Source organism: Hippopotamus amphibius, chromosome 8 (assembly GCF_030028045.1).
Source record: "Hippopotamus amphibius kiboko isolate mHipAmp2 chromosome 8, mHipAmp2.hap2, whole genome shotgun sequence".
Classification (NCBI taxonomy): domain Eukaryota; kingdom Metazoa; phylum Chordata; class Mammalia; order Artiodactyla; family Hippopotamidae; genus Hippopotamus; species Hippopotamus amphibius.
The window spans coordinates 115415986-115439800 of NC_080193.1; the positions used below are offsets into that span (position 1 = coordinate 115415986).

General features: G+C 36.5%; 1 protein-coding gene across 1 annotated transcript in view; it reads left to right on the forward strand.

Moving 5' to 3' along the window:
• TFPI (tissue factor pathway inhibitor) overlaps window positions 1-23815 on the forward strand; it is a 64879-nt gene that overhangs the window by 16714 nt on the left and 24350 nt on the right. Inside the window, exon 2 of the mRNA XM_057745832.1 lies at window positions 14293-14415. Within this exon, the coding sequence (XP_057601815.1) occupies window positions 14295-14415 (121 nt within the window). The 5' untranslated portion in view covers window positions 14293-14294. The remainder of the gene's footprint in view (window positions 1-14292; window positions 14416-23815) is intronic.

Sequence of the window (23815 nt, forward strand, 5' to 3'; positions counted from 1 at the left end):
GGCAGGCCATGGCCAGTCCTGCCTCAGGCTTAATTTTCAAGCAACAAGAAATAGAACAAGGTAGTCTGTAACTGTGCTGAAGGAAAAGAATTAGGTTACACATTAAAAAGCAAACTCTAGTCTGATGTATCTCTTCCCACAGCCTAATGACAAAAAGGAAATGACCCTTGCTTCTGAAACAAATTTACTAACCAAGCTTAGAGATACTTCTTAAGAAACTAGGAGGGCTCCTGCTATGAACTGAATCGTGTCCCTCCCACCCCAAATTCTATGTTGAAACCATAACCCCCAGTATGATTGTATTTAGACATAAGACTCTGGGGAGATAATTAATGTTGAAATGAGGTCATAAGAGTGGTGTCCTAATATGGTAGGATTGGTGACCTTATGCGAAGAGGAAGGGAAAAAGATCCTTCTCTCTCTACATGCACATGCAGAGGAAAGGCCATGTGAAGACACAGAGAAAAGGTGGTTTCTGCAAGCCAAGAAGAGAGCTCTCCCCAGGAGCCTGATTCTGCCAATGCCTTGGTCTTGGACTCCCTTCCAGAACTGTGAGAAATTTGTTTCTGTTGTTTAAGCCATCTAGTTCAGCCGTAGTAGACTAAGATAGCTCCTGTGAGCTTTATCCACAAAATCTCTTGTATCCTTACCTAACAAAGATCCATTTCAAGCCTTGTTGGCTGGTTGGAAGTGATAGCAAAGAAAAACTACCTTGAACTAGGTCTAATTCAGCATTCTTGCCAGACTTCAAACCTGGACTAGGTCATTGGTGATAGCCTACCTTAAGCATTGAGGCTCTTTTATTCATTTTTTACCAGCTGGCCTATCAACATAAACTTCATTTATAATATTGCATGCTCAGAGTTCCAAAACACTTACACTGCCAATATGGTTTGGAGCATGATTCCATTGTAAGTTGGTGACTGCCTTAATCAAATCTGTAGTGTCTTTTTCAAATCTTTACTTACCATTTTTATTACAACAAATCACACTAATCAATCCACAGAGGAATGTGTAAATGTAATTTTTACTAATGTTTAAGTTTTCTTTTACCAAGACTTTTTTTTTAATCTGATAGTATAAAGCAATAACTAAGGCATTTGCTTTAGAATTAGTACATCTGCGCAACCACTTACAAGCTGTTTTCTTGAAAAGTTATTTTATCGTTTTGAACCACTATTTGTTTTCTCTATCAAATGAGAATAAGTTAACAATATTCTCTTAGAGTGAGAGTGAAATATAAGTGAGAAAGAAATAATAATTAAAGCTCATTATGGAAATTGGTTTTCACATTATGATTTATTATTATTAAAGTGACAAACTCTAATTTAACCACCCCATAGTAAAAACAAAACAAAACAAAAAACAGTGGCTTAAAAACAGGCATCTAGAGAGAAAATCTAGACAAAGATTTAATCTACAATATGAAAATTAATCCCAGATAATTCAAGAACTGACTAGAATTACATGTTTGAAATGGGGGCTTAAATAAAATAGGAATTTGCTCTTTTCAACTCTGGTCTTTAGCAAAAATTTTCTTAAATGCATGTATCTGTGGTTTCTATTTTTTCTAAAGTTTGGGGAAAAAAGAGAAAATATGATACTTAACAGATTTTTCAAGTACCTCTTTTAGATGTTCCCTTGTATAGGCTTGTTCTAATCTATTCATTCAGGCTTTGACTCATGCGTGAACTTCTGTGTCCTTTTCCCAGATATGAGAGGCAAACCCCTAAATTTTCTAAGGTTTGTGACCTATTCCCTTCTCTAATATGGTTCACTAAGGTTTGGGCCAAAAACCAGCTACCCATATGTATGGATAGAGTGATGTGGAAATATTTACAGTAATAAGTATAATTACTAATAAAGTGTAGAGTTAAAGCTGGGAATAGAAAACATTTAGGCAATTTACTGAATCAAAAATTATAATCACACTAAAATCTTATATTGGTCAGTTAATTGTATTTGTAGGATTAGCAAACCAGAGAAATCAATTTTTTTTTGACAAATCAATTTTTAATCCCGTAGTTCCCATGGTCATATTGCCTAATCATCTTCTTCAAGTCACAATAAAGATATGTCTCAAAAAGAAATAAACATAGACAGACTAAGTAATTGATACACTTAATTATAGTTTCCGGTATTGGATTCAGTCTCTATTCCACAAATCTCGTTTTTTTTAACGGTACTCTGGGATCCTATCCTGCTTCTGTCACTTACTAGCCACCTATGCATATGAGATTGGAAAACAAATATTTATCTTTAACATAAATTCAGTATACCTGCTCCACTGGCTACACAGCGTTATTGTCAAGATATAGTAACCTCATAGGTAAGAAACCACTTCAAAAAATAATAAATCATTACAAAATACAAATGTTTTATAATGATATATCTTTGTACTTCTATTATTCTTAAAATAAATGTGGTGAATATACCATACAACCAGAGCCTCAGGAAATTTGATCTTAATTTTAATCCTATGTCATGGATAAATAATCCTGATGCCAAAATAATGCTTATAGTGAGGACTCAGTGCCTCAGGAATGTGAGATCCAGGAGGGGGATGTTAATACAGAGATAAAGAAATCTCTGTACTGACTTGTTAGAATTTGGTATGTGGCAAATGTGCAGTTACACAGCCTTAGATCCCTCTTGGGAAACTGCCCAAACATTTGCATTTACACAATGTATTTACTTAGAAAATACTCTTTTCCTGAGAAAAATCTGGCTCTCAAACCTATCACTGAGATTATACAAGTTCAGTAACTCTATTCAGGAACAAGGGTTGGAAGTATAGTGAGAAATGTATTTAACAAAAATCTATTTCCAGACTCTAATTGTTATGAATATTTGGGAACTTTCAGTTGAAAATACTACTTATAAAAAATGAACTTCAAAGCATAAAAAAAAAAAGTAGAAACTGTAAGAATATCGATAGGGCTTTTTGTCTCCCTCCCCTTACTATAGATTTATTCTCATGTTGCCTTTCTTCTTTTGTTATCCTTGGAGTTAGGATGCTGCATACTCACCCAAAATGAGAAACAGCCAAGAAAGCACAAAGGTTAGAGATAAAAACAGGTTCCAGGTTTTAGTGGGCAGCCCCCCAGAGATCAGCCAAATTGAGTGGAGAGAAGTACTAAACACCACGAGGATAACGACATCAGTCACTGCTGAGCAGAAAATTGGAATTATTTTTCGAGTTATATTTTTTCTCTTTTTCTGGTTGTCAGGTTTTGTCTCTCCTGTCTTTCATTGGCATACTGCAAATAAATAAGCAGCCAACATGAAATTTCTTTTAGATGTGGCAAAGTACTCATTGAACTTAGAGATTAATAGTAAAATTTTAAAAAAGAAAAAGTTCAATGATACGTGATAAAGAAAATTTGAACTTTAAACTAGGAAGTTGAAATTATATAAGCACCATGATGATAATATACATGTAAACACAACATGTGATTTTCCCAGATAAATATGTAAGATGATAAAATAACAAGTGTACCCCAAAACTAATAACAGCATAGAATAATAACTGCCTACATGTTGTTATATGCCTTTCCCAAAATGATGTATTAGAAATTTAATGCTATCCTTCCAGCCTACTATTAGTCTTTTCCATTATCTGTGAGCTTTTTGCTCTTTGAATCCTGCCACAAGTTCTCATCCACATCAACATCCACTGCCGTTTCCTTTGAGTTGCTCTCTTCCAGTCACCAAAGCCAAATTGCCAACACATTTCTAGCTCCAATGGACTTGGATTCTTAGAAAAACTTTCCCTTTACATTAAGATCTGTACTGCCTCCCCTTCCAACGTATAGCCCAGCAAACCTCCATATCGAACCAAATTAGAACAAAAATGTCTCTCAGTTTGGGCCTAAGGCCTTAACAAATCAGTGCTATATTTTCAATTTTTTAGACTTTCAAAGAGTCTGAGATAACATTCTCAACAAAGAATAAGCTCCATGAATATTGTGCTTCTGTTTTTACAGTACACTCAAAATGATGTCAAGGATTACTTACAGTGATTATACTAGCTAACATTTATTGAATTAGTCATTCTTAGGACTTTTCCATTTAATCCTCACACCCTATGAAATAGGTTTTAGTAAAATACCCAGTCTATAAAAGAGTAAATAGAGGCACAGAGAGGATAAACATATTGTCAAATTCACATAATTAGTAAGTTACAGAACTGGTATTTGAAGCTTTACAGTCTATACTAGGTTACTAAAGCTGCCATAAACAAAGTATGACAGACTGGGTGGCTTAAACAACAGAAATGTATTTCCTCACAATTCTGGAGGCTAGAGTTTGAGATCAAGTTGTCAACAGGGTTGATTTCTTCTAAGGCTTCTCTCCTGGATTTATAGGTATTTGGTCTTTCTCTGTGTATCTGCATTCTACTCTTTTTTTATAAAGACACCAGTCATACTGGATTAGGACCCACCCCAATGACCAATGACCTCATTTATCCTTAATGATCTCTTCAAAGGCCTTATCTTCAAATACAGTCAAGTTCTGTGATACTGAGGTTTAAAGATATCAACATATGAATTTGGAGAGGACACAATTCAGCTCATATCAGAGTCTAATTCCAGATCCCTCCTCTTAACAACTAAACATGGCTAAGAAGGAAGGGAGGAAGGGAGGGAGGGAAGGAGCAAGGGAGGGAGGGAGGAAGGAAGGAGTGAGTGCACGAGCGAGTGAGAGAGGAGGAAAGGGAGGAAGAAAGATGTTACTTGGGATTGTGGCATGGGGCATTACTTGGATTGATTTGATGGCTCTTGGTTTCTATATGGGACATAGACACCACTACCACAGTGATATACTTGTCAAGCAAACCAGAATAACTTTGAAGGCAGCAGGAGGTACGATGCTTTCTAGACAATGCTGGAGACAGATTGACCAATTCTTGGGACAGCAGCTTGATATGGTGATGTGACCATGAGCTCTGAAGGTACACAGATATAGGTGCAAATATTAGCTCAGTTTCACTCTATTTGGAAAAATTATATTCCCTTTCTGAGCTTCAGTTTTCTTAACATGGGTGTAATATTTCATATAGGATAGGATTTTTAAGAGTATTATAGTTGATATGAAGTTCATAGATGAATTCATATCCTCAAGTGAAAACCTCAAAGTTCTTCCTTTTTCCTTTCCATTTTTGGCCCCTCACTTACTAGATTCACACAGACCACTTGCCTTTCTTTCACGTACCCTCTCAAGAATATGAATATCGTGAGATGCAATAGGATTAAGATGGCAGAGTAGGAGAACGTGCACTCACTCCCTCTTGCAAGAGCACCGGAATTACAACTAACTGCTGAACAATCATCGACAGAAAGACACTGGAACTCACCAAAAAAGACACCCCACATCCAGAGACAAAGGAGAAGCCGCAATGAGATGGTAGGAGAGGCTCAATCGTGTTAAAATCAAATCCCATAAATGCTGGATAGGTGACTCACAAACTGGAGAACAGTTATACTGCAGAAGTCCACCTGCTAAAGTGAGGGTTCTGAGCCCCACATCAGGCTTCCCAACCTGGGAGTCCAGCAACGGGAGGAGGAATCCCCAGAGAATCAGACTCTGAAAGCCAGCGGGATTTGATTGTAGGACCTCCACAGGACTGGGGGAAACAGAGACTCCACTCTTGGAGGGCACACAAAAAAGTGTGCTCACTAGGACCCAGGGGGAAGGAGCAGTGACCCCATAGGAGACTGAACCAGACCTACCTGCTGGTGTTGGAGAGTTGCCTGCAGAGGTGGGGGGCAGCTGTGGCTCACTGAGGAGGCAGGGGCACTGGCAGCAGGGGCTTTGGGAAGTGCTTATTGGTGTGAGCCCTCCCAGAGTCCACCATTAGCCCCACCAAAGAGCCTGTGGGCTCCAGCACTAGGTGGCCTCAGGCCAAACAACCAGCAAGGTGTGAACACAGCCCCACCCATTAGCAGACAAGCAGATTAAAGCTTTACTGAGCTCCACCCACCCAGCCCTACCCACCATCAGTCCCTCCCATCAGGAAGCACACAGGAGGCTCCTAGATAGCTTCCTCCACAAGAGGACAGACAGCAGTATCAGCAGTATTTCATCTTGTGGAACTGAAAACCATAGCCACAGAAAGATAGAGAAAATGAAAAAGCAGAGGACTTTGTACCAGATGAAGGGACAGGATAAAGTCCCAGAAAAACAACTAAATGAAGAGGAGATAGGCACTCTTACAGAAAAAGAATTCAGAATAATGATAGTGAAGATGATCCAGGACTTTGAAAAAAGACTGGATGCAAAGGTCGAAAAGTTTACTAAAGACCTAGAAGAATTAAAGAGGAAACAAACAGAGATATGCAACACAATAACTGAAATGAAAAATACACTAGAAGGAACCAATAGCAGATTAACTGAGGCAGAAGGGCAAATAAGTGACCTGGAAGACAGAATGGTGATAATCACTGATGCGGAAAACAATAAAGAAAAAAGAATAAAAAGAACTGAAGATGGCCTAAGAGGCCTCTGGGACAATGTTAAACACACCAACATTCGCATTATAGGGGTCCCAGAAGGAGACGAGAGAGAAAAAGAACCTGAGAAAATATTGGAAGAGATTATAGTTGAAAACTTCCCTAACATGGGAAAGGAAATAGCTACCTAAGTTCAGGAAGCACAGAGAGTCCCAGGCAGGATAAATCCAAAGAGAAACACGCCAAGACATATAGTAGTCAAGCTGACAAAAATTAAAGACAGAGAAATGTTATTAAAAGCAACAAGGGAAAAACAGCAAATAACATACAAGGGAACTTCCATAAAGTTAACAGCTGATTTCTCAGCAGAAACTCTGCAAGCCAGAAGGGAGTGGCATGATGTATTTCAAGTGATGAAAGCGAAGAACCTACAACCAAGAATACTCTACCCAGCAAGGATCTCATTCAGATTTGAGGGAGAAATCAAAAGCTTTACAGACAAGCAACAGCTAAGAGAATTCAGCACCACCAAAGCAGCCCTACAACAAATGCTAAAGGAACTTCTCTAAGCAGGAAACATAAGAGAAGAAAAGGACCTACAAAAACAAAAACAAAACAATTAAGAAAATGGTACTAGGAACATACATATCGATAATTACCTTGAATGTAAATGGACTAAATGCACCAACCAACAGACACAGACTGGCTGAATGGATACAAAAACAAGACCCATATACATGCTGTCTACAAGAGACCCACTTCAGACTTAGGCACACATACAGACTGAAAGTGAGGGGATGGAAAAAGATATTCCATGCAAATGAAAATCAAAAGAAAGCTGAAGTAGCAATACTCATATCAGATAAAATAGACTTTAAAATAAAAAATGTTACAAGAGACGAGAAAGGACATTACATAAAGATCAAGAGATCCATCCAAGAAGAGGAGATAACAATTATAAATATATATGCACCCAATATAGGAGCACTTCAATACCTAAGGCAAATGCTAAAAACTATGAAAGAGGAAATGCAAGGCAGAAATAGAGACACAGGTGTAGAGAACAAACACATGGACACCAACTGGGTAAAGCTGGGAGGATTGGGGGGGAATGAATTTGGAGATTGGGATGCCAAATTGTACACTCTAAATATATGCTGTTTATTGTCTGTTAACTGTATCTCAATAAAAGTTCTCAAAAAAAAATTAATATCGTAAATAAATAGTAAAGTAAAAATAATACATTTCTTTCACCTAATTACCTCTTTTCTAAGCACATCTTTCTTTAGTCATTTCTTCTACATACTCACCATCTCTTTTGATTGGATTTAAGCAATCACCCTCTCTTCCTCATTTGATTTTCAAATTACCTATCATTTAAGCAATATTTTACAAATATGAAATCTATTCATGTTACTTTTTTTGAAAAATTTCTTTTTTTTAAGTAAATTTATTTATTTATTTATTGGCTGCGTTGGGTCTTCATTGCTGCACATGGGCTTTCTCCAGTTGCTACGAGTGGGGGCTCCTCATTGTAGTGGCTTTTCTTGTTGTGGCGCATGGACCCTAGGCATGTGGACTTCAATAGTTGTGGCACATGGGCTCAGTAGTTGTGGCTCATGGGCTGTAGAGCACAGGCTCAGTAGTTGTGGCACACGGGCTTAGTTGCTCCGTGGCATGTGGAATCTTCCCAGGGCAGGGCTCGAACCCATGTCCCCTGCATTGGCAGGTGGATATTTTACCACTGCGCCAACTAGGAAGTCCGAAAAATTTCTTTTTAAACAAAATTTTCAATTAAAATATTTTATACTTCCAGAAAAGTGTAATAAGCAATACAAAAGACAATTAGAAAAATAAATATGGATAGATGGCCAATCCATCACATTGATTCTAATCTCTTCATTTTTGGTGGGATTGGTAGAAATAAAGAAAACTGTATGAATATATCCAATGATCCATATTGTAACCTAATTTTAATTCACAAAGTTTATCATTAATTCGCTTATTTATCCTTATGTCAGTCATTATCTTAGGTATTCAACATAGAATTGTGAATGTTATGCTAAATATGGAAAATGCTTTAGTGATGGAAAGACAGTGACCATATATGCAAATAAATATATGTATTGATAAGTGCTATTCCAAAAACAAAGCAAGTCATTACTTTTAGGAATATAAAATGGTGCAGATGCTGTGGAAAACAGTTTGGCAGTCCCTCAAATGACTAAACAGAACTATCATATGATCCAATAATTTCATTCCTAGGTATATACCTAAAAGGAGTAAAAACATATGTCCTCACAAAAACTTGGGTACACCTGTTCATAGCAGCACTACTCATAATATCCAATAAGTGGTAACAGTACAAATGTTCATTAAATGATGAATGGATAAATAAATTGTGGTATATTTATAGAATATTTTTAGCAATAAAAATAAGTACTGATATATGCTATAGTATGGGTGAACCTTATAAACATTATGCTAAATAAAAGAAGCTAGACTCAAAAGCCATTTATATGAAATGTCTATAATTAGGTGATATATAGAAACAGAAATTATGTTAATGGTTTCCTAGGAGTGTGGGGATGGGGAAATTGCTGGGGAATGATGGCTAAAGGGTGGGGAATTTCCTTATGGGGTTATGAAAATGTTCTAAAATTGATTGTGGTGATGTTTATACAACTCTGTGGATATACTTATAGCTGTTGAAATATTTTTAAAATCAAAATTATCAAAATTAAAAATTTGTGCTTATCGAAAGACATGTACAAAATTGAACAGATAAGACATAAACCAAGATAGAATACTTATATATACTTGGCAAAGAACTTATATTCATAATATATAAGTAGCTTCTACAATTCAATAATGAAAAGACAAAAAAAATCTTAAAAAAAAAACAAAACTCAAGTTATTGGGATAGGGACTTCCTAGGTGGCGCAGTGGTTAAGAATCCACCTGCCAATGCAGGGGACACGGGTTTGAGCCCTGCTCTGGGAAGATCCCACATGCCACAGAGCAACTAAGCCCATGCACCACAACTATTGAGCCTGTGTGCCATGACTACTGAAGCCCATGTGCCTAGAGCCTTTGCTCTGCAACAAGAGAGGCCACTGCAATGAGGAGTCCGGACACCACAATGAAGAGTAGCCCCCGCTCACCACAGCTAGAGAAAGCCCATGTGCAGCAATGAAGACCCAAAGCAGCCAATAAACAAATTAAATAAATATATTAAAAAAGAGAATCAAAAAGTATCTTAAAAAAAGATTTATTAAAAAGAAAAATTTATTGAGATAGAGAGTAACAGACGAATTGGTGGTTGTTATTTTTTAAATATGGTGCTCAAGAAGATCTTTTGGAGAGAGGATATCTGACAAGTGTCCTAACTAAAAGAAGGGAGTCTGTCATTCTGGGATCTTGTAGAAGAGTGTTCCCATGACAGGAAATAAATTTAAAGTGCTAAACCTAGAATGAGTATGGTTTGTTCAAGAATCAACAGCTTCAGTGGAACAAAGGGATTAGTAGCCAGTATCCATAAAGTCAAGTAATTACAGGAAAGACTGACAGGAAATAAAGGTGAAAGGGGAGCTGGGAATGACTTATTGGACACCTTTCCCCTTGTTGAAATGATCCTACCTCATGATGATGTTGGGGATATAACAAAACATTTCCCAACTCCTGCCTTGTGTCTTTAACTGCGTTTATACTGTTCCACTTAGAAAACATAACCTCAAATGTTATCTGTCCTGACTGAATTTGTCCCTAATATGTACACCAATCGATATTTACATTAATTTACCAAGTTGTGTGACTAGTACAACAACTCACTCAGAATATACTTGAATCCTCTGTCCTTCATATTCTGTATCTATTCAGTGACTCAGTTTTATCAATACTAACTCAAAGTATCTGCCCCTTTCTCTGTAGTTCTACTGATAACCCCCTTTTCTCTTCAATCTGATCTGCAACATTCTAGCTGTTAATTCCACTTATAATTTTGCCCTCTCAACATCTTTCCATACATGCTGGATTTTATTAATGCACAAAGCACATCATACTTTTTAATATTTTTCTGGCTCAGAAAACCTACTGACTTTTTCTTATCTGTAACATTATCTCTCAAGATATTTTCCAAAAATATTTATGGGAAAATAGTCCCTTGACATATAAATTTGGAAATGCAGTTACTATATCTCCCATAGAAGATGCTATTGCACATTACCATATTAAGGATTCTTAAAAGTCCTACAGTTGAGAAACCTATATAAATTTTTAAAATTAGATATAAATATATATTAACCTATGAACACTTTTTTAATGTAACAACTAATAACATCTTGCTGAACTGGTATTCTAAGAACATACCTTGACCTAAAAGCCTAAAATTGATGCTGCAAATTTTCATTAAAGTGACTATAAAATGTAAGTAATACAATATGACTATAAGTTAGTCTGCAAAGTGAGTAAAATGTGTTAGTTCAAATGCATAAATTTTTAGAACTGAAATGAAATTTAAGGACAATCTAGCCCAAGTCATGTATTTTATGAATCAGGTTCAGAAACATAAATTTCTGAAGGTTACTTAAGTTCCTGGAAGAGCTGAGCTTAGAATTTCTAGTTTATTGCCTTAATGTATAAATACTATTTTTATTCAAGGTAAGTAATTTAACATATATTTATTGTCCACTACTGTGTGCCTGGTATTTGCAAAGATATTCTCACAATTCATCTTGGCATGTAACATTGCATTTGTATTTAATTCAACTGGTTGAACATAAATTCCTTAAGGGTCAAGGCTTTCTCTAGATTTTTATATCTCCCTTAGTGTCTAACATTATTATTATGCACAACTAGTCACTGACTCAACACATTCATGTAATATATTCCTGCTTAAATAACTTCTGATGACAGATTACAAATTAAAGGGGATTTAGCAAGAGTGAAGGCCCTTTTCCTGGTTCATAGCTGGTGCCTTCTTGTTGTGTCCTTACGTGATGGAAGGAACAAGGGACCTCTGTGGGATCTCTTTTATAAGAACACTAATCTCATCCCTCATGACCTAATCACCTCTGAAAGGCCCTGCTTCCTAATACCATCACCTTTGGGAGTTAGAATTCTACATAAGGATTTGGGCCAACAGGAACATTCATACCATAGCATAATCCCACCAACAATGTTAGAGTCCACATCCTCGCCAACATTTGCATTGTCAGTTTTTATTAATTTTGGTTGTGGTATCTCACAATAGTGCTAATTTGTATTTTTTGATTACTAATGATGTTGAGCATCTTTTAATATGCTTATTGGCTGTATGTATTAATTTATTGAAAAGTGCCTTACAATCTTTAATCCACTTTTAATTGCATATTTATTTGTAGTTCTTTATACACTTTCAATATATAATCTTAAGATATATGAATTTCAAATAGTTCCTCACAAATTGCCTTTTCAGTATCTTAATGGTGCTTCTTTTGATGAACAGACGTTCTTGATTTTAATGAATTCCAGTTATCAGTATTTTATTTTTAATTGGTGCTATCTATATCTTGATTCAGAAAGGCCTGCCAGCCTCATCATGAATATATTCTCCTATCTTTTTTCTCCTAAAATTTAATGTTTTATCTTTCACATTTAGATGGTTTAATTCTCTTGAATCAATTTTTGGGTATGATACCAGGTTAGGTAGTACATGTTTTTAATGGGGCCAGCTATTTAAGAAGGTAGCGTGCAGAAAGGTATAAGGATGTGTAAGAAGTGAGTTAATCAATGCACAACTTCAGTTTGGGTTTGTTATCTTGTTTGCATTTTACAATGTAATGATGCATTTTGAAACTTAAAATAAGTTAATTACAATAACATATAATTACATCAGTTCACTCTAGTTGATCTCCACAAATTATAGTTTTATAAGCTGTACTGTTTTTTCAGTGGTGCACTCAAACCAGTCTTCTATACTGCTCTCAGATATTGAAATATTTAGTGCTTTTGGTCACTTTTCAGAGGCAACATTGTGGAAAAGAAAAAGTATTGAACTAGCAATCTGCTCACTTAAAGTTCTGTATCAGTCATTAATTAGCTATGTCTTGCTATAGAGCGTACTCATAGTTTTTTCAGCCCAACACTCTTGCTTTCTTCTGGAAGCAATAATCCACTCCTCTTGGGAGCTACACCTGTCTACTCCACCCTTAAACTCATATACTTACATTAATATTTGCAGCGTTTTGACATTTTCCTATTCCCTGACCTCTAACTTTTTTAGGGTCCACCAAATCTATGCTAGTCTCCTGTAGCTTTCCACCTCAAATATATTGGTCCAATGGTGGGACACTTCCAAATTGAAACATCAGTGCTATGCTGAAGCTATGTGAATCTAGTCCAAGAAGAGAAGTAGTCACACTATTTCGATTAGGCCCTCCATATGCACAATTCCTTCATATCCACAATTCCTCTATATCAGAGTTTCCATATCCAAGGATTCAAGCAACCGTGGATCATGTAGCACTCTAACATTTAGTTTTGAAAAAAATGCACGCATAAGTGAATGCATGCAGTTCAAATCCATGTTGGTCAAAGGTGTATATGTATATTTGTGCATACATTTAAATACACATGTATTTGTGAATTCAAATACTTTGATAGGATTTAACAGGTATATAACACTGCTACTGACTAAAATTCAAAAATGTGTTAACATTTCCAAAGTGGTGTGAGAAAATAGATTATACATTTCACTAGTGATTTTAATGAAGTTTAAAGGAAACGTCATTTATTACTTTATATTTATGACTACACTTTAATGATGTATATTGCAGCTGTGATCCACTACAGACATAAATAGAATACTCTCTAAATTGTTTTTGATGGAATATCTGTTCCTGAATTTGTGAATGTTTACTGATAACATTGCTCTTTCCTTCCTGATTCTGATAGCATCAGTGGCTAAGCACGTGAGTGCATTTTCTTCTTTTCCTCTTCCCATGCCATGTGAACATTACACATTTCTTTCCACTTTTGAATCCAAAGGAAAAATAGCCTGAAAGAAAAAAAATTTATACATGTTTTCCATTATTTTTTGCTATGTATCTTTAAATAATTTTGAAACAGGAAGTCTCAGTCTCTTGCTGAAATCTATTTCCTATAGAGTGTAAATGTGTTGATTTATCAGTTAAAGTCACTTTTCTGTGAAACTCTTTTGAGATAACTCCCTAAGTTGAGGGAGAAGAACTGAAGCACTGGCTAGAATGTTAGACATTTCTTTTTTCAGCAATTCTGTTTGCAATCTCATAGAAAAACTGGTTAGGAAATAGGTTATAAACACAGAAATATATTTTAAAGGAAACAAAGATGAAAATTTGGAAATGTTTCTTTTTTGAACACAGGAGTAAAGGGAAAGAGAAATCAGAAATTGAAAGTTTCATTAACGAAATAAAAAAATGCAAGAAAATTGAAATAAAATTAGTTCTGACTCAAAAAAGAATAGTTGTGAGAAAGATGTGGCAAACAGAACTGCATATGAAAATGGGTCTTAATGTATACTTCGTCATGTTGATCAGCATTACCCATGTCTCTCAATTATTGCCATTTTAATGTGTATTTTCAAGATTGAAATATGACCTGTGTACTTGAATATTATTAGCTATATGCATTGAAATTATGTGTCTACAATATTGAATGCTAATATATGTTTTAAATATAACTCGTAGAATTTGTGGACAGAGATGTGTGAGAATACATATTAAATGTCATAGACATTTACATGCATAAGATTCCTACTAGTCCATATATAAATTCACATTAACACTTTATTTATTAGATATATCTGGGTTCTGTATTTCAGAGATGATTGACACAATGAAGAAAGAACAGATTTTGGGGGTTTCTATATGTCTGCTGCTTAGCTGTGCCTCTGCCCCTCTTAATGCTGTTCCTGAGGAAGGCGAAGAACATACAAACATTACAGGTAAAATGTTAGAAGCATTCATCTTTTTAAGCTAGTCAAAGCTCTCAATTTGAATCCAAAAATGTAATATATTTTTCTCCATCTTATAGAAAAATCAGTTTTTATTGAAGTGACATTTTTCCAAAATCTTAGTCCAAAAAAAGCAAGGAAGATTTCTTTTTTTCTCAGACTGTATGTTAAGTACTGATGTATCTCTGGAAAATTGCAAGGAGCAAAATGATATAGATACAATTTTCTATGAATCTTTATGTCACCCTTTGGCTGGGAAAAGTGTGAGAAGGAAAAGGAAACTACAGACATCTGAGTTTTCAGTCATTCTCTCCTTGCCTTTATTCCTCAAATAAGAACTTCTAAGATGGGTCCAAAGTAAGATTTCCATAAATACATTTTGATTTTGTATCTCTAACAGCTCTTTAATGTGATTGTGTTCCGTGTACTTCTCTTTGATAAAGATTGAATAAATACATCTTTCGTGCCTGAACTCTGGTAGGTGCTAGAGAAGAAGTGATGACTGAGACTAGGTTCTCTAAAATTTCATGGTTTCACAAGGGAGACTTCATTGTAGACAGATTATTTCAGTGTAATGTACTAAGTGAAGTGATAGGGCATCCACAGGCTGTAGCTGTTGATACAAAGAAGAATCGGACTCCTCTAGGCTTGGCAATCTGTGAGCTCGGCACAGGGAAGTGGCCAGGTGGTACATGCTACATCACTTCAGCCTGCACCCAAATATGTGACACTGGGAGCAAATTTGAAGGTCTGTACCAACTGGACCCACAGCTTGAAGTCCACCTGCCCAGGCAGGCCCAGTCTACATCAGCCCCAGCTGGCTTGTTTTTTTTTTTTTTTTTTTGGCACACGGGCTTAGTTGCTCCGCGGCATGTGGGATCTTCCTGGAGCTGGGACTGAACCCGTGACCTCTGCATTGGCAGGCGGATTCTTAACCACCGCGCCACCTAGGAAGCCCCCCCAGCTGACTTGTTGACAAGAAGCAAACCTAGCTGGGATCAGAAAGGCCACTCACACCCTACCTGTGAATGAAAAATAAAGGCTTATTATTATATGCCACCAAAAAAAAAAAATACATGTATTGTCCAGAAAATTTCCTAAAGATGGAATGTTATTTGATAAAGTAAAAACCATTATGTGCCTTTTGAAAGTGGGAAGGTGGGCACTATGAGATGAGCTCTAATCCTTCATTCCACTCATTTTTCAAAAGGGACGGATGAAGTTCTCATTCTGGAGGTGGGGTAGAGAAGGCATGTGGAGGTTAAAAGTAAGTTCCAACAGGGAAAAAGCAAGCAATCCCATCTTAGGAAGTGGGAAGAGAAAGAGTCCAAGTGTTCTCAATATTCACCTGGTACCAGCTCCCTCAATTAGGCTGAGAAAATGCATGCCAGTTAACCAGGAAGTTCCTGAAGTTGTTGCTACTGCGGCAGTCAGCCAAGAAACCAGAATAAACCCATCAATTGTTAAATCCAAGTTTAAAATCTCTGGGTAAATCCAGACCAAACCCAGCTGGATAAGGAAAAATTTTGATCTTAAAACTAGATTTGAAGACCACTTAGCTGACTGGATGAAGAGTCTTATGCAGTTTTGATTTTGTTTTGTTTTTAATTAATCTTGTGATAGCATGATCCTCTGTCTATATCAATTCAATTTTGGAGATACCATCTATTGCACTATGCCAAGGTCATGCCATCATTTTATAGAAGTATGCCATTTCATTGAAATAGCATACTAGCATTTTATTGAAAAACATTATAAGATTTTATGGCTTCTCTCACAAGTAGACTTTATAAAATTAGTTCAACCAGCAGGGAGTATGAAATAGAGAAACTTTTTGATAAGACAAAAATGATACAAAATAGTGGTGATAAGCTTTTATAAAAAAAAATCCCTTTAGACTGGGAGAGACAAGATTAGTACGGAATATCTAGAGAAAGGCAAGTATATTTCATAACATTTAGGATCAGACAGACCTAAGTATGCATGTGTAGTTTGCCACATAGCAGCTTTGCAAAATTAGATGAGTTTATGTAAACTCTCTGACTGCCAGTATCCTAATCTATAAATAAGTGATCTAAATAACTACATTCAAATGGTTGTTATGTAAACTGCATAAATGCATCTGGCACATTTCCTAGCACAGAGAATACAGAGTACATGTCTGTGTTCTTCCTTTTAGAGAAATCAAATCTTTTAGTCAGAGAGTCAAGTAACATGTAGACTCCTAGATAGTAAGTTAGCCTTAAAGCTCTAGGTTCCCAAACAAATTCCAGGAGAATGAGGATTCTAACAGTCAAGGATATGACACATCCCCACATAGTATCACGAGCCTTCCATTCAACATCCCAGGACAGGGGGAGGGAAGAGTAAGATTTTAACCCTGAGACTGTGAGACAGAAAATATTAGGTTGGCCAGAAAGTTCCGTAAGACAAAAAACCCAAATGAACTTTTTGGCCAAACCCAATATAAGAAATTAATTATGAAAATGATTAAATATAAACCATAATTCTATTTATCTTGCTACATCAGACTAAATTCCTGTTACATTGTCCTGTATGTATTTTCCAGTTTTATGACCTTAGGTAGGTCCTTGTCACAGTCAATGCTTTCTTCCAGTCTCAGGAAAGTTACCTTGATCCCCTCAGAAAAGCTTAAGTATCTTATTATGCACTTGCACAGCATCCTGAACTACTTGAATATTTATATAAGTAAGTCTTTAATGTCTGCATGCTCTGTAAGGGGGATAGTTTCTGCCACCTAATTTACTGTCATATCTGCCATGACAGCACAGTGCCTGACACACATGATCAACACCTGACTGTTAACTTTTGAAAAGGTTTATCTAAAGTAAAAAATGAAAACAAGACAGACTTTCATCCCTTTTTAGTGGCGAGGTATGGTTGTGTGTCCAAAGAGGCCCCCTGATCACTCCCCCAAATCAGGAATGCCATGCCCAAGTAGGAGGTTGCAAGCTCACTGCACAAGGAATATTCTAATATAGGATTCATGTAAGAAATATGATAAAATATGAATTGTAAAAGTGAACAATTAGATAATAATTAGTAAAATACATTAATCAAAGTTAATTCTTAGTGTTTTCTCTAGGATATTGCTATAAAATCAATACCTGCTTTCATCATTGGAACTGTTTTTAATTTTTATGAAATGAAGTTTAGAAAAATTGATTGAGTAGAAATCGTAAAATTGAATTTATGTGCTTGACCTAATGCCAGTTGAGGAGTCTCAGTCATATAGATCTGTGACAATATCACTCAGTTATTAAGAGGTGAGAGGTATCTGGTATAAAACTATCTGGGGGTCAATTCTAAAGCCAACACTTATGGCGTAAACTGAATAATTAATTTTTTATTTATTTATTTATTATTTTTTGGGGGGAACAACAAGTTCAATCATCTGCTTTTATACACATATCCCCGTATTCCCTCCCTCCCTCGACTCGCTCCCCACCCTCCCAGTCCCAGTCCTCTAAGGCATCTTCCATCCTCAAGTTGAACTCCCTTTGTTATACAACAACTTCCAACTGGCTATTTTGCACTTGGTAGTATATATATGTCTATGCTACTCTCTCACTTTGTCTCAGCTTCCCCTTCACCCCCCGCCCCCTCCCATACCTCGAGTTCTCCAGTCCATTCTCTGCTTCTGCGTCCTTGTTCTTGTCTTGTCACTGAGTTCATCAGTAACATTTTTAGATTCCGTATATGTGAGTTAGCATACAATATTTGTCTTTCGCTTTCTCACTTACTACACTCTGTATGACAGACTCTAGCTCTATCCACCTCATTACATATAGCTCCATCTCATCCCTTTTTATAGCTGAGTAATATTCCAGTGTGTATATATGCCACATCTTCTTTATCCATTCATTTGTTGATGGGCATTTCGGTTGCTTCCATGTCCTGGCTATTGTAAAGAGTGCTGCAATAAACATTATGGTACATGTCTGTTTTTGGAGTATGATTTTCTTTGGGTATATGCCAGTAGTGGGATTACTGGATCATATGGTAGTTCTATTTGTAGTTTTTTAAGGAACTTCCAAACTGTTTTCCATAGTGGCTGTACCAACTTACATTCCCACCAACAGTGCAGGAGAGTTCCCTTTTCTCCACACCCTCTCCAACATTTGTGGTTTCCAGATTTTGTGATGATGGTCATTCTGATTGGTGTGAGGTGATACCTCATTGTGGCTTTGACTTGCATTTCTCTGATGATTAGTGATGTTGAGCATCTTTTCATGTGTTTGTTGGCCATCTGTATGTCTTCTTTGGAGAAATGTCTATTTAGGTCTTCTGCCCATTTGTGGATTGGGTTATTTGCTTTTTTGGTATTAAGCTGCATGAGCTGCTTGTATATTTTGGAGGTTAATCCTTTGTCCATTGTTTCGTAGGCAACTATTTTTTCCCATTCTGAGGGTTGCCTTTTAGTCTTGTTTATGGTTTCTTTCTCTGTGCAAAAGCTTTTAAGTTTCATGAGGTCCCATTTGTTTATTCTTGATTTTATTTCCATGATCCTAGGAGGTGGGTCCAAAAGGATGTTGCTTTGATGGATGTCATAGAGTGTTCTGCCTATGTTTTCCTCTAGGAGTTTGATAGTGTCTGGCCTTACATGTAGGTCTTTAATCCATTTGGAGTTTATTTTTGTGTATGGTGTTAGGAAGTGTTCTAATTTCATTCTATTACATGTAGCTGCCAATTTTCCCAGCACCACTTATTGAAGAGGCTGTCTTTTTTCCATTGTATATTCATGCCTCCTTTGTCAAAGATAAAGTGCCCATATGTGTTTAGGCTTACTTCTGAGTTCTCTTTTCTATTCCATTGATCTTCCTTTCTGTTTTTGTGCCAGTACCATACTGTTTTGATCACTGTGGCCTTGTAGTATAGTTTGAAGTCAGGAAGCCTGATTCCACCAACTCCATTTTTCCTTCTCAAGATTGCTTTGGCTATTCGGGGTCTTTTGCGTTTCTATACAAATCATAAGGTTTCTTGTTCTAGTTCTGTGAAAAATGCCATTGGTAATTTGATCAGGATTGCATTGAATCTGTAAATTGCTTTGGGTAGTACAGTCATTTTCACGATGTTGATTCTTCCAATCCAGGAACATGGTATGTCCCTCCATCTGTTTGTGTCATCTTTGATTTCTTTCATCAATGTCTTAAAGTTTTCTGCATTCAGATCTTTTGCCTCCTTAGGCAGGTTTATTCCTAGGTATTTTATTCTTTTTGTTGTAGTGGTGAATGGGAGAGTTTCCTTAATTTCTCTTTCTGCATTTTTGTTGTTCGTGTATAGGAATGCAAGAGATTTCTGTGCATTAATTTTGTATCCTGCTACTTTACTGAACTCATCAATGAGTGCTAGCAATTTTCTGGTAGAGTCTTTAGGGTTTTCTATATATAATATCATGGCATCTGCAAAGAGTGACAATTTAACTTCTTCTTTTCCAATTTGGATTCCTTTGATTTCATTTTCTTCTCTGATTGCTGTGGCTAAAAATTCCAAAACTATGTTGAATAATAATGGTGAGAGTGGACACCTTGTCTTGTTCCTGTTCTTAGAGGGAATGCTTTCAGTTTTTCCCCATTGAGAACGATGTTGGCTTTTGGTTTCTCATATATGGCTTTTATTATGTTGAGGTAATTTCCTTCTATGCCCATTTTCTGGAGAGCTTTTATCATAAATGGATGTTAAATTTTGTCAACAGTTTTTCTGCATCTATTGAGATGATCATCTGGTTTTTTAATTTTTTTTATATTTTTTTAATTTTTGGGGGGTACACCAGGTTCAATCATCTGTTTTTATACACATATCCCCATATTCCCTCCCTTCCTTGACTCCCCCCGCCTCGAGTCCCCCCCACGCTACCTGCCCCAGTCCTCTAAGGCATCTTCCATCCTCGAGTTGGACTCCCTTTGTTATACAACAACTTCCAACTGACTATTTTACAGTTGGTAGTATATATATGTCTGTGCTACTCTCTCGCTTCATCTCAGTTTCCCCTTCACCCCCCACCCCCTCCCATACCTCGAGTTCTCCAGTCCATTCTCTGTATCTGCATCCTTGTTCTTGTCACTGAGTTCATCAGTACCATTTTTAGATTCCGTGTATGTGAGTTAGCATACAATATTTGTCCTTCTCTTTCTGACTTACTTCACTCTGTATGACAGATTGTAGTTCTATCCACCTCATTACATATAGCTCCATCTCATCCCTTTTTATAGCTGAGTAATATTCCATTGTATATATATGCCACATCTTCTTTATCCATTCATTTGTTGATGGGCATTTCGGTTGCTTCCATGTCCTGGCTATTGTAAATAGTGCTGCAATAAACATTATGGTACATGTTTCTTCTGGGATTATAGTTTTCTTTGGGTATATGCCCAGGAGTGGGATTACCGGATCATATGGAAGTTCTATTTGTAGTTTTTTAAGGAACTTCCAAATTGTTTTCCATAGTGGCTGTACCAACTTACAGTCCCACCAACAGTGCAGGAGAGTTCCCTTTTCTCCACACCCTCTCCAACATTTGTTGTTTCCAGACTTTGTGATGATGGCCATTCTGATTGGTGTGAGGTGATACCTCATTGTGGCTTTGACTTGCATTTCTCTGATGATTAGTGATGTTGAGCATCTTTTCATGTGTTTGTTGGCCATCTGTATGTCTTCTTTGGAGAAATGTCTATTTAGGTCTTCTGCCCATTTGTGGATTGGGTTATTTGCTTTTTTGGTATTAAGCTTCATGAGCTGCTTGTATATTTTGGAGGTTAATCCTTTGTCCGTTGTTTCATAGGCAATTATTTTTTCCCATTCTGAGGGTTGCCTTTTAGTCTTGTTTATGGTTTCTTTTGCTGTGCAAAAGCTTTTAAGTTTCATGAGGTCCCATTTGTTTATTCTTGATTTTATTTCCATGATTCTAGGAGGTGGGTCCAAAAGGATGTTGCTTTGATGGATGTCATAGAGTGTTCTGCCTATGTTTTCCTCTAGGAGTTTGATAGTGTCTGGCCTTACATGTAGGTCTTTAATCCATTTGGAGTTTATTTTTGTGTATGGTGTTAGGAAGTGTTCTAATTTTATTCTTTTACATGTAGCTGCCAATTTTCCCAGCACCACTTACTGAAGAGGCTGTCTTTTTTCCATTGTATACTCGTGCCTCCTTTGTCAAAGATAAGGTGCCCTTATGTGTTTGGGCTTCCTTCTGAGTTCTCTATTCTATTCCATTGATGGTCCTTTCTATTTTTGTGCCAGTACCATACTGTTTTGATCACTATGGCCTTGTAGTATAGTTTGAAGTCAGGAAGCCTGATTCCACCAACTCCATTTTTCCTTCTCAAGATTGCTTTGGCTATTCGGGGTCTTATGCGTTTCTATACAAATCATAAGGTTTCTTGTTCTAGTTCTGTGAAAAATGCCATTGGTAATTTGATCAGGATTGCATTGAATCTGTAAATTGCTTTGGGTAGTACAGTCATTTTCACGATGTTGATTCTTACAATCCAGGAACATGGTATGTCCCTCCATCTGTTTGTGTCGTTTTTGATTTCTTTCATCAATGTCTTAAAGTTTTCTGCATACAGATCTTGTGCCTCCTTAGGCAGGTTTATTCCTAGGTATTTTATTCTTTTTGTTGCAATGGTGAATGGGAGAGTTTCCTTAATTTCTCTTTCTGCATTTTTGTTGTTCGTGTATAGGAATGCAAGAGATTTCTGTGCATTAATTTTGTATCCTGCTACTTTACTAAACTCATCAATGAGTGCTAGCAATTTTCTGGTAGAGTCTTTAGGGTTTTCTATATATAATATCATGTCATCTGCAAAGAGTGACAATTTAACTTCTTCTTTTCCAATTTGGATTCCTTTGATTTCTTTTTCTTCTCTGATTGCTGTGGCTAAAACTTCCAAAACTATGTTGAATAATAGTGGTGAGAGTGGACACCCTTGTCTTGTTCCTGTTCTTAGAGGGAATGCTTTCAGTTTTTCCCCATTGAGAACGATGTTGGCTTTTGGTTTCTCATATATGGCTTTTATTTTGTTGAGGTAATTTCCTTCTATGCCCATTTTCTGGAGAGCTTTTATCATAAATGGATGTTGAACTTTGTCAAAAGCTTTTTCTGCATCTATTGAAATGATCATATGGTTTTTATCCTTCAAGTTGTTGATATGATGTATCACGTTGATTGATTTGTGTATATTGAAGAATCCTTGCATCCCAGGGATAAACCCCACTTGATCATGGTGTATGATTTTTTTAATGTGCTGTTGCAGTCTGTTAGCTAGTATTTTGTTGAGGATTTTTGCATCTATATTCATCAGTGATATTGGTCTGTAGTTTTCTTTTTTTGTGACATCTTTGCCTGGTTTTGGTATCAGGGTGATGGTAGCCTCCTAGAATGAGTTTGGGAGTGTTTCTCCTTCTGCGATATTCTGGAAGAGTTTGAGAAGGATAGGTGTTAATTCTTCTCGAAACGTTTGATAGAATTCGCTCGTGAACCCATCTGGTCCTGGGCTTTTGTGTGTTGGGAGATTTTTAATCACTGCCTCAATTTCTGTACTTGTGATTGGTCTGTTCATGGTTTCTATTTCTTCCTGGTTCAGTCTTGGAAGATTGTATTTTTCTAAGAATGTATCCATTTCTTCCAGGTTATCCAATTGATTGGCATATAGTTGCTTGTAGTAGTCTCTCATGATCTTTTGTATTTCTGTGGTGTCCGTTGTGACTTCTCCTTTTTCATTTCTAATTCTGTTGATTTGCATCTTCTCCCTTTTTTTCTTGATGAGTCTGGCTAATGGTTTATCAATTTTGTTAATCTTCTCAAAGAACCAGCTTTTAGTTTTATTTATTTTTCTTATGGTTTCTTTCCTTTCTTTTTCATTTATTTCTGCTCTGATCTTTATGATTTCTTTCCTTCTGATCACTTTGGGGTTTCTTTGTTCTTCTTTCTCTAGTTGTTTGAGGTGTAAGGTTAGGTTGTTTATTCAATCATTTTCTTGTTTCTTAAGGTAGGACTGTATTGCTATAAACTTCCCTCTTAGAACTGCTTTTGCTGCATCCCATAGGTTTTGGGTTGTTGTGTTTTCATTGTCATTTGTTTCTAGATATTTTTTGACTTCCTCTTTGATTTCTTTAGTGATTCCTTGGTTGTTTAAGAGTGAATTGTTTAGCCTCCATGTGTTTGTATTTTTTGCAGTTTTTTTCCTGTAATTGATATCTAATCTCATGGCGATGTGGTCTGAGAAGATGCTTGATATGATTTCAATTTTCTTGAATTTGCTGAGGTTTGATTTGTGACCCAAGATGTGATCTATCCTGGAAAATGTTCCATGTGCACTTGAGAAGAAAGTGTATTCTGTCGTTTTTGGATGGAATGTCCTATAAATAT